At 34.4% G+C, this 12,847-nt stretch overlaps 1 protein-coding gene across 1 annotated transcript in view; it reads right to left on the reverse strand.

The window, feature by feature from the left end:
- Positions 1–2,173: 2,173 nt before the first annotated feature.
- Positions 2,174–12,847, reverse strand: part of LOC309638953 (synaptotagmin-7-like) — a 28,178-nt gene continuing 17,504 nt past the window's right edge. Inside the window, exons 3-6 of the mRNA XM_082415526.1 lie at positions 9,399–9,492; positions 8,095–8,166; positions 5,937–6,117; positions 2,174–4,342 (exon numbers count right to left, since the gene is read on the reverse strand). Of these exons, the coding sequence (XP_082271652.1) occupies positions 6,049–6,117; positions 8,095–8,166; positions 9,399–9,492 (235 nt within the window). The 3' untranslated portion in view covers positions 2,174–4,342; positions 5,937–6,048. The remainder of the gene's footprint in view (positions 4,343–5,936; positions 6,118–8,094; positions 8,167–9,398; positions 9,493–12,847) is intronic.

The following is a 12,847-nucleotide window of genomic DNA, read 5'->3' on the forward strand; positions in this document are numbered from 1 at the left end:
TATATAAAATGTAATATATTCCATAGCAACTAAATTAATTTTCAAGGTTTTAAAAATACTTCAATTTGTTTTCGTTTGGGTATGGTTTTTAAAAACAACCTATTTTGAAACTCTTTTCCCTGGTTGGCGTTACCTTCTAAAACAGCCGGGCCTATATTCCACCAAACCAACTGGCTTGGAAAAAAACATTTCCAGGGATTTCTAAATACAAACGGAGAGTTGTTTAGGTATCAGGATGATCTGGCACAATCTGTCTAAATCCTTCCCTTCAGGTTTCCTAGCATGCAACTAAACCCTGGAGAGAGAAAAAGTTCCTCCTGGCTTACTCCATAATTCTTACCTGACCCATATTGTCTGCTACTTCAAGCAGAAATCTGCTGAAAAGCTCACCAAAAAAAAAAAAGAAAAAAGAAAAGCTCTTTAGGGACAATTTCATCACCCTTGATAGAAATGACTGCAGATGTACACACAGCCTCCTCTACAGAGCCTGCTTGCTGCTGCACTCGGCTTGTGCAGTGGGAGGGTTTTACTTCCCTGGTTTGTGGCAGCTTAATTATCAGCCTTCAGAAAAGAGGATCAAGTAGGTAGACCAAGTCTAAATTGTATTCCACCATAATTTCTAGCAACCTCTAATCATTTGTAAGGACTGGAGTGTAAACAGCAAATAAGTAAATGACAATTGTTTTTAGTGAAATCAGGAGAGTTTGATTTCAAAGGAGCCAATGTATTTAAAAAGCAAAGGCTTATTAGGTGCAGTCATAAACACGGGTTAGATTGCCGATTCTGACAATTTCCAGCTATGTGTTCTTCATCAGTCATGCTGCCACCCGCACACCCTGACTCTCTGATGGCTCACTCAGAAAACAGAAATGAAAATATCTGCAACGAATCCCTCATCCACTAGGTGTGACAAAATGAGAAAATGGGTGATGAAACACTTTGCACAATGTGAAGAACTATTCTAAATGTATGAGAATATCCATTAGAGCATTATTCAAAGAAAGGGAGTTAAATGCATTTTGCTGCAAATTTTAAGACCCACACCTAGGAAAACTCAGACAAAGTATCATAGAAATACTTAAATCATGATAATTAAAAATAGAGTGAAATAAGAGAAGCATTTGACTACTGTGACATTTACAATTATGAAATATTTGCAGTAAGAAAATGAAGTAAGAAATCAACTGAACTTATTTGATGGAAAAAAAGGTGAGAGGTGGAATTTTAAGTACTCTTGGACAGTACAGGAAGGCTAACTAGAAAAGGGAAACTGCTTTGGTGATAGTCTATAAACTGGGCTGAGTAAATGCATATTCACAATTATCTTAATATTTAAGCTGTTTCCTTAATTGCCTGCTAATTCAAGGAACATCACGGTGGTTTGCCCTTTGTACTGCCACATACATCCTCCATTGCTCCTAAATATCTGATTAGTTGGGACAAAAGCATATTAAATTTAAAAAATTTCTGAGAATACAGAGAAATGCAATAGGAAAGTACAAGTCTTAATTTTAGTTTTGTGGAAAGTACAGAATCATAGAATCAAGTGTTTTAGGGCTGGAAGGGACTTAAGGGGGCAAACACTACTACTGTTTTTTTTTAATCCTTTCTTTGATATATGTTTTTGAATTAAAATTAAATTTAAATTTGAATTACAATGAAGATAATTTTATATTCACCCTGGTTTGATCCCTGTCACTGGCAGTGAGTGGCATTCTTTCCTGGGGAAAATTCCACAAATTGTTGGTGTCAAGTTAGGGACAGATATTAACTTGCTTTCCTTCCTAACAAAGTCATGGAATCAAGTCTAGGTGCCTGTCCGGAGCAAGACTCATTGGATTTGTCTTCCTCTATCCAGAAAGCTGAGAAGATTGTGAAGTAGATCAGACGTGCAAGAAAGGAAGAGTGGAAGCATTGCCTAGAGTAGCCCAACCCCATTATTTATTTACATGTTTATGTAAGGTCTGGTACTTTTATTTGGTAATAATTCCCCATCTATCTTATGTTTCCGACATGAAACTTTGTCCTGCAACTCAATATTCTATCATTATAGCTCGCACTAGAAACGAAGCAGTAACTTTAAATTCTCTATTGCAAGGAATCAAATGAGAAAGCAAAAACTGACACACTCATTTTAAGCTGCATCATATAACAATGGCTCAGAACCCAGTGGTTTATGAATGAAATAAAGATACTTTATTTATTACACAGGCACTTGGATATTCACATGCCAACACATCTGATACACTTGACAACTACGGAAACATGAGTGGAAAAAACGTGTTCGTAGGATCAAGAAAGAACTTTCACCATGTAAAGGTGAATGAGTGCATTAACAATTTTTTCCTTTACTTTCTCTAAGAATTTCCAAAATCCACTGAATTTTTTTTTAAAGTTACACTTGAAAAACTGATCTACATTCCAACTGGTATGCTAACTCGAATTGTGAGCAGTTTAAACTTTTATCACAGTGCAACATATTTATAGTCATGCTTGAACAGATTAGGTCAGTAGCATGCGTTCCATTCTGCAATATGAATACTGTTAATCTATTTCCCAACAAAATCAAAAGATGCCCAGTGCATAGAAAAATACAAATCACTGTAGTCAATACATTATGGGACTGATCTTGGGACTTACCCAGTGATGATGAAGTCCTGAAATGCCATGCCCACAAAAGCACATTAAAAAGTGGATAAACATACTTTATCAGACAATCCCTAAAAATTAAAAGATGAGGGCTTTAAATTTGGGGGATGTTCTTGCTGTGTGCTTTGAATAGCGCCTTTCTGCTCACCTCCTTCTGGCTTGACTGGTCCATCAGACATCACCTTCCTGAGGGCTAGCTGGCTTTGGTCTTGGTTGCCATTAGCTGGTGGAGGCAGATTATCAGACTGAGTTCTTTGAATGGGGAGGACTCCTGCTATGCTGTGTCTGTGCTGCTTCCTGGCATGATTAGACTGACCGCTTTTATGTGCTGCTGTGGTACTGTGGGTGAAATGGAAACCCAGAGTATGTATCCTCAGATGGAACCAGCTTGAATGTTATTCATGCAAACAGAAGTGATCTTTTGCTCTATCGAAGTAAGTTGTGTTTTCAAATGCCAAAATGACACCACATGCACAGCACTAAAGGGGGTTAAAACTGGCTGTTTCTTTGGAAATGATGACTTTGGGAGATGGGGAGAACATTCATCTATCTCCGTTGTTTGGCTGATGCCTCTTGGAAGTAACAGTGCCCCTACATTTTTAAAGTCTCTGTACTCACTAAGTTCCTATATAATTCTATCAATTGAAATTACAGCAGTTAAGATGGGTGAATTGTTATGCTTTAATTGATATCTTGACTTCCAATGGTTAGAAAAAAGAATAACCCTATAAATTCTCTTGTATCATATACAAAGTGTGATCCAACAGAATGGACCCAACTGTGCTCCTTAATGAGGTAACATGGCCTCATTGAATATGCTTAGACATATATTAATACTACATACTTTTTTGAGAATATAAGAAACATTATTTTCTTTACAGATTTTTTTTTCCAAAAGACTAGAAAGTTTCTCACACGGAAAGCTTCATTATTTCACATGCATAATTTATTAAAAATTTTAAGCGTAAAATGGTTTTTCCATTTCCCCTAGGTTCTAGAACTTTACTGTTGGTTACATGACTCTTCTGCCTAAAATTTTTTAGTGTTTTTCAGAGGTGACACTCTCATTGCTAATCTGCTCAAAATGCTTATGTGTGCCTTTTTTTGGTGTAATGCCTGGAAATCTGGCAGCCACTTGTGCTTATAATTCCTGTATTCTAAAGGATATTTAAGTGCACACATAAAGGACACACAACATAGCTTTGCTTGCACACATCACAGACACAGCTACCAAATACTATGAGCCAGGTTGGATGGATGGTGGAGACAAAGGAGAAACAGCCAGTTTTATTTCGTTCTATGTAAATTAAAACAAAAAAGAACTAAATGAGAGAGAGCATATTTATGTATCGATACTGTTCCTACACAGACAAAGGGACAGAGAACAGAGGGAGCAGGGAATGCACAAAACAAAGCAAATGGGGAAGGACAGCAGGAAAGAAAGGCAACAGATGAACATTAAGCTGCCATGCTGAGGAATTTATTTGCGTCTATTACTTGGTTGAAGGCGGAGTTGTTGCACGACGGCTTTGGCAGCGGCTATAGCAAGCCCTTGCATCTTCCAGGTGGGTCTGAGTGACGTTGGTTTTGCTTTGACTGCGAGATGGTCCATGAGAGCAGAGATGGCCTTCGGATGAGGATTTCGAGCTACCGGGATTGCTATGGGATTTCTCAGTGGTGGGAAGCTGCATGTCTGGTTACAAAAGGGTAAAACATGAGTTAAAGTTGCTCCAGCGTTCCTCCTGTCAAGCTGGGTCTCACATAATTTGAAACCGTCCAAGATTTATGTTAATTCTGTTTCTTTTTTTGGCGCATTTATGCAACTGCTCACCATAAATGTGATTCAACATTTGGGAGACAATTTTTGGGAGGAAAGGCAAGAGGATGATAATCTTGAGAAGAGAGGTTTGAGAAGAGGAATGAATACATTCTAAGTAGTCTCATATAAATGAATATATTAACTTATAGTTTGACCAAGCAACTCTGCTAATTCTAGTAGGGACCAGGTAAGAAACAATAGGCTGACACTGCCGCAGGAGGAGTTTTAAGTAAAATTCCTGGAGGAAGGTGTGTGAGTCACTGGGATACATGGAAGTGGAGACTGTATTATATCATCATCTCAGGTGATTTTAGAGAATGTATATATAAGATCACACATTTACTGTGGTAGTCATAGAAAGAGAGGTCTTTATACCAATAATCTTCCAGAATGTTAATTAGTGCAGAGTTGATCTGGCTAAGTGGAATCCAGAAATGATCTATACAACTCATAAGTAATCTATAGCACTTATCGTAGTCAGTGGTTTATTGTATCAACTCAGTGGCCTCCTGGACGTGACTTCAGTTTTTCATCTCCTAGAACACTTGCATTTCCAATCCAAATTGCAAAGAACCACTTTTCAATTTGCTGTACTTCCTGAGAAGAGGCGAAAAGGAAGGAATACTCAGATCCAATATAAAAATTTTTATTTAATATTTATAAATAGCTCAGCATATCCTGGAAAGATATTACATGGTTCTCTCATACAGGCAGTAACTCATTTTATGATGAAGATTACTGTTGCGTTATAGGATAACTGGTTAATGAACCTCCCAAAGGAAAAGCTCATTCCAATGGGAAAGCTGTGCATATTGCCAAACCCAATGTATGATGCTGCAATTTAAAAATAATAATAGTAGTTAAAAAAAATCATAGAATTAGTTTGAATGCACCATTTAGGAAAGGTTTAAGTAATTTTCAGCATACCAATTGTTTTGATGACATGAGGAAAATGTTTTTGATATGATTAAAAAGCAGAATGCAAAACTGTTTATACCCATATATTACATATATGATTTATGAGTAAGAATATACATATGAAAAAATAGGGATTTAAACAGAAGAAACATGCATAAATGGTAATGATTATGTCTAGTCAATGACCTGTTGAGGATTTTTATGTTTTCTTTATGAAATACCCCAACGTATTTTATAAAATCTTATTAACCTAGATTTTGAGAGCTGAAAAAGACCCAATAGCTTAACCCAACCTCCTCCATTTTATAGGTTGAAAAACAGAGAACCAGAGAGGTGAAGATCACAAAGGCATCAACCTAATTATGGGCTGATCTGAGACTAAAGCAAATTTCTCCTGATTCCATATCCATTACTCTTTGCATGATAATATATTAAATATTTCCCAATATAATACTTTTCAAAGGATATTAAATATACAGGCACTCATATTCAAGAAGATAGTGAGTGAACAAACAGACAAAAGTTTTTTTCTACTTGAAATATCTCCTACCCTTGGATGGGTCAGGGAAGATACCATGGCTTCTGCTTTTGATGACAGATGGCTTTGGGGACTGCTGGCTGCTTTGACTGGAATGGGACTTGCCATGATCAATGCTTTCAGTCTATTCTTTGAGAGGATACCACCTAGGCGTGTTATCGAGGTGAGATGTGCTAGATAAATCAATCAATACCTGAAAAAAAGTGCAATAAGTGAATAAAATTTATGGATTAAGCTGTAATTCATTTGTTGTCTTTTTCTGTGATCTGAAATTTATTCAAGGACATAAGTCAAAGGATATAGGATAACCTTTAGGATGATGAGGTCTTCCTCATTTTTCTTCACCCATGATACTGAGAATGTCTTGTGCATACCAGATGCTGTATAAACGTTTGGTTAAATCGAACTGTATGACATCTCTGACTATTAATTAAATTATTTGGAGATGATGCAAAAAGGTAGAGTCACAAGTCAATCTCTTTATGAAATAAAGCCTTCTTTTTTTTTTTTGTCACTTTAGCAAAGCTATACTGTAACTAACTTTTAAACCAGACACCCCCATGATCTACTCATATCTGACCCAAGCACACTTTTCAAATCTTTTTTTTAAATTTATTTATTTATTTATTTATTTATTTTTGGTTGTGTTGGGTCTTCGTTTCTGTGCGAGGGCTTTCTCTAGTTGCGGCAAGTGGGGGTCACTCTTCATCGCGGTGCGCGGGCCTCTCACTATCGTGGCCTCTCTTGTTGCGGAGCACAGGCTCCAGACACGCAGGATCAGTAGTTGTGGCTCACGGGCTTAGTTGCTCCGTGGCATGTGGGATCTTCCCAGACCAGGGCTCGAACCCGTGTTCCCTGCATTAGCAGGCAGATTCTCAACCACTGCGCCACCAGGGAAGCCCAAGTCTTCTTTTGTTAAATGGACACATTATATTCTTAAACTGGGCTAGTGTGTTTTTGCAGATTGTTTGATTTTAGTTACAAGAGGGACAAAATGAAAAAGAATGGCTAATTTTCAATTACTAACTTATTCCCTCTATTTTAAAACATACTTTAGTTCACATTTGAAACATATTACCAACAGTTTACAATAAGAAAGCGCTGTGTCATGGTTTAATTGGCAACATTTTTTCTTTCTTAGCGGTACATAAACAATGGTGCATTTTACAGTAGTTGGCATCTTAAATTTGAGCAGATATTAAAAAATAAAACCACACAATGGATATATGCTTTAGGTTCATGTGAACAATAAATTATAAGGACTTCAATAAATCAGCTTTTTGAAATAGGACAATAAATCAGATATAACCGTACTCTAGAGTAGTCCTGTCTAAGACCAAGATTAGTCCAAGTGGCTATACCACATGGAGCCTGCAGGTGAAGTTCAAATGATCTAGTTTTGATGGGAAAGAAGTACAGAGTGTAGGAACCAAACAAGACCTCATGTCACCTAGACTACTCAACTGTTTTCTATTGTCTCTATCAAAAGGATATTGTATTTTCTAGGTGTTACATATTTTTGAAGATTTATTTTTTTTAACATTAATCCATAACTTCTGCTTTAAGCAAAGATCACTAAACAAAATATGTAGTTTTGGAATATGATAGATGGAAAATATCACAGAATCTGAGCATCCTGCCACATTTCATAATTAGGTTACATTCCTTGTGAATTTATAAAAATTGTTTTTACTATTTTCTCCTACTTCTAGTTTTGCTTCTTAAAATATTTTGAGATGTTTTGTGGGACACTTAAAAGAAATAAGAATGTAAAATGTCACATCAAGTCATTCATACGTGCAATGAGGAATAGCAATTAAATACCCTGAAAATGCATTTGAAAAAAATCCAGCTCATTTTATAATACAATAAATTTATCTCAAATCTTTTACATAATCGTTTAGATTTACAGCATGATTATATAACTTTCTATCAAAACAATTAATATTTCATCTTGCAAATTAATTATAAAGTACATCAAGTGGTAAAGTGAAAATTATTTCTCCAGTTGCTATTCATCTATTCAAAGAGTCATTTGTAAATAAATTCTATCTACCAAAGAATTTTATCCAGAAACAGTTATCTTATACACTTAAGAAATATGCTTTCCATAAAGGTTTAATTGATGGTTTATAATGAAGCAAATAAAAAAAGGAAACCATAGGCTCACCTCACCAAGAAAATCATTGGAAGAAAATCTATCATAATCCCAGACTGTCACCTCCAGTGTTTTCTTCTTGAGCTACAGTTCAAATCAAAATGTCATTAACCTCATTTCTCATCATAAGTTTTCATTATACTCATATAATAGACTCATTTATATTTTCATTCCTTGAACTCTTTCCGCTTATGTAAAAATACTTTAAGTTTATATAAAACTGTATACTTACATTCAATATTATGTAAACTGTCAATCATTTTGTGGTCCAACCAAGTATTTGATCATAAGATACCTCACTATTTTGCAAAAAAAAGGGTGATTTTTACTTATTTCCTGTTATTCTACCCCTGCCCATTATTAAAAGTACCAAGCAGAATCTATATATACTCTTTAAATACATGAAATTCATAGGTTGCAAAAATGTCTAGGTTATTCAAAGTATTTGGATTATAGTTTTTTGTTTCAGTAAATTGCCAAAACACATTAGTAGCACTGTCTTATTTCTGCAGATGAATTTAACTTATTTTAAATTCAAGAACCCAGATTATAATTTATATCCAGTTTCAATTTCATAGTCAACTTAGAAATCTTACAAAGGATAAATTAGAAATCTCATTTTGAAAGACAACTCATTTGTAAATTGTTTTCATGGATGTCTTCTTCCTATTCTATTTGTATTCTTTTCTCTCTGAATTCATCTTTATAAACCATCAGTTATTTTCTATTATTGATACAAAGTTATGACATGAAGATTTTCAGAAACACATTGATGCAATTTTGCTTAGAGTCATCTATTTGTTGTGATAATCCTTTACACTAGTCTTCTTCATGCTTTCTTCTGCACAGTTTAGTTGCACAATGCCAGATCCATAGGAAGCCTCAATTTAGAAAAGAGATGATCCCTAAATTGTTTCCAGGAGGGGTAATTCATTTCAGTGCATCTGAATCTTATTTTTTCTTTGTTTATGAAAGTCAAAATACAGCTAGTTGGAAAATACTTTCCATCAAAATATGATAAATAGAGCCCAGTCTATTGAAATATTTAATTTTGAAATAATCAGTGGAAAATGTCCCACTAGTCTTATGCATTTTGTTTATTTTTTAGCTGTTTTGTCAAAATGTGCACATTTTCTTTCACTGTATCTTCGAACTGCACCCAGTTCATTTTACTGGCTATACTTCTTGCATGTATTTTACTTAATTTTTTTTGTTTGTATGGAAAAATTGATATGAATCACAATCTTCCAATAATTCTGTCATCACTATTTTTATATTAGCCTGAATCTGTCATACAGAAAATAATCATTGCATACCTGTTCCATGGAGATACTTTTATAAATTACTGTTTGATTCCACTCAGGATTAAGACTTTTCTGAACATATTTAGTCCTTCTCTTGTACTCAGCACTGAATTGGAAAAAAATAAAGAATTACCCTGATTATTTACCTTGACCGATGACTTCATAGTCAACCTGAAGGGCATGCAGACTTTTAAAGGTATTTTGTTTTGAATCACTATGTAATCATCTCATCATACTCATGTCTTAAACTGTCTTTTAAGTTGAATGCACAATGACAATTTAAAAATATCTTGGATGCCTTTAATTTTCCCTAAGGTATTTTATTTTTAAAGAAAAGTTTTTAGGGGTTCTAACTAGGATACAATTTTAGAAATCTTAATCTCTCCTGAATGTGTCAGATAATTACATGAACTATACAGTAACGTCAATATCTTCTTGTCCTACAAATAATAATTTGATATTTAACTTTCCAATAGCTTTGCAACCGATCATGTCAGCAAAGCCAAATGGTCTTTCAATTCATTTTTTTCTATAAAAAACTGAAATAACTGTACTGACTGAGGAAAGGATGAAAAATGGCTGTTGCTATAGCTGAGATTCCATGAACATTTGTTACCTTAGATTTATAGTAGATTTTGACACTCTTGGTAAAGTAGAATACTTAATCTAGTTATGAAACAATCTTAATTAAATACAAATTCTTGGTTTATGTCAATAGCTTATGTTACAAATGATGAACCAAATCAAAACTTTTCCTCATTCATTATAACTTGGGGCATTTCAGTTTATCCTTGACTCTTCCATGACCTCTGATCACCAGTTAGAAGCTTATATCTTACACGTTTAAGCATAACTTATTTTCAAAACTTATTTTAATTAAGTCTGACAAAACATTTATAACTGGCATTAACCAGCTAATGGGGTTGGAATTATTGCTATTTGCTATGAGCCAATGGTGCCCACATAGACAAAGCTTTTCTCTAACACTCACTGGCTTTTTCCAAATTTCTGCCTAGAAAACAAACCTACTTGTTTGGGGTCCATTCACGTGCCTGGACTTCATAAACTGCCTTACCCTAAAGGTACTGCATCCTGACCCTGGATCTGTAGTTCTATTCCCAACTGTCGGCAGACTAACTCTTGTTATATTCTTGGTCTCAAGCATTGCCAAATTCTGGAATACCTACTATTGTTCCCCAGATGTTAATTTACTTATTCATTCTAGATAAAACTATTAAGAATCAAGCTCCAGTTCACCACTCGCTTTAGACATGGGTCTACAGCCAAGTATCTTTTTTTTCTCCCTCTGGCTTTATTCTCTTTCTTATCAGACATACACAAGGGCAATAATTTCCAACACTGACTGCATATTAGGATCACTTTGGGATCTGAGTTCCAAGGGTGGTAGGTGGGGCAACTAGCACGGCACCCACATCCCCCTGCCCTTCACCCCCAAGGAGAGTCTTATTTAACAGGTCTGGGGTGAGGCTTGAGCATCAGAATTTTAAAAATGATCTAGATAAATCTAAAGTATTGCCAAGATTGAGAACCACTGAGAACCACTGAGCTCATGTCTCCTAAGACCTCACAGTTCAGCCACTGTGAACTGAATCCAATTTAAGAAATGAAGCAGCACTATTCTTATTTGTAACCAACCTATCTGAATGTACAAAAAAAGAGTAGGATTTGACAATTTTGTCATTCAGCACAAAGTGCAAATAATTCTGGGGAAATGTATAGGCAATGATTCAAAGACACAGGAACTTTCATAGACTGTGGACAGAAAGTATACATTTGTACATATACTTTTTAGGTAAATTTGTCTATGTCTGGTGAAGTTTATGCACTCAAGTACCCAGAAAATTCCACTTTGACTTAATTCCACTTCTACTTTAGAGAAATTCTCCCACATGTACAAAAGGAATTTGTTAAAGAACATTCATTGCAACATTGTTTCTAATAGTGTGTTAATAATAAATAAATACATTATGATATATTTATTCAATGAAATTTAAGCAGCAGTTAAATTAAATGAAATACACCTTCATTTATCAAGATAGATAAATCTTAAAAAAAATCTTGAGCAAATAATTTGCAGAAGAAAACCTATAGTAAGTTATCATGATATAAAGTTAAAATTACATGAAATAATACTGTAAATTATTTATGTCTACATGTATATATGTATGACAAACATTAATATCATAAGACAGCTTGGGAATTACAGACGTTAAACTCTATTTTGTGGTTGTCTCAGCACAACAGGGGAATGGTTTCAGAGGACTTCAGGGGTACCTGTAATATATTTTTTATTAAAAAATATCTGAAGCCAATATAGCAAAATGTTACGATTTGGTAAAACTGGATAGCAAGAACACAAGTATTTGTGACAGTATTTTCCATAATTTTCAGTAAGTTTAAACTATTTTATAACAAAATTCAAAACTATTTTAGCAAATTATGTCCCTTTATACTTTATGATTTTGATTCTTTAAATTAATGACATAAGAAGAATGAATATGACCACTTTTAAGTTTATAGCCAACTTTGGTTGCTACTTTAGAATTCATGGCTATTCCTGCAGTAGGTATACTAAGAAAAAAACACATTGTGTAGTACGAGCTTTAAAGTTTCTATCTGTTTTGGACTTAATTATCCAAGTGGTGAGATCATGGGAAAAACATATTAGGGATAAGATTCATAATACAGTGAACAGTGGTAAAATTGTTATTTTTTTCAAATTCTGAAAAATTGAATGCACAAAATTTTAAAATAAGATTGAAGACGGAAATTAATATCAAAGGCAAACTCATGTATTTTTACTAAAATTCTATATATGTCAGTATATATTAAAATAGCCTGAACTATTGAAATGTCTTCAAAAAGATGTATTAGTCAACATATTTTCTTAATTTATAAATATTAATAATTGTTATATTTCACATGCATACTTTAGTCATTTTTTCACCCATATGTAGCAAAAATTATTGAATGCCAACTCTGCACCAGGAATTATGCTCTATCAACATGTACAACTGCAAAACTCTTAATTGTACTGACATACCATTATGTCATGAGAAGCACTTTATAAAGTAAGCACATTGAAATAATAACAGCTAACATTTACGAAATGCTACTTTTTCACAGGCAGAGTTCTAAGTGCTTTTCATGTGTTACATTATTTAATCCTCAAAGCAACTCTATGAGTCCAGTATTATTTATTATCCTATTTTATAGCTGATAAGAACTGAAGCTCAGAGGAATTCAGGCATGTTGGCAAGGTTGCATAGTTATTAATTCATAGGACCAGGTTTCAAACACAGGGAAACTAATTTCTTGCTCTGAAACATGGGCTATATGAACTCAATTGATTAGGCCCATCATAAAATTTCTTAATTGCAGGTTTCATTAGCTGAAGTGTCTAGTTTGTCTTCTTTACTTTACAGTCAAAAACTGTACAC

The sequence above is a fragment of the Balaenoptera physalus genome, assembly GCF_965194825.1.
Source record: "Balaenoptera physalus genome assembly, chromosome: 1".
Lineage (NCBI taxonomy): Eukaryota > Metazoa > Chordata > Mammalia > Artiodactyla > Balaenopteridae > Balaenoptera > Balaenoptera physalus.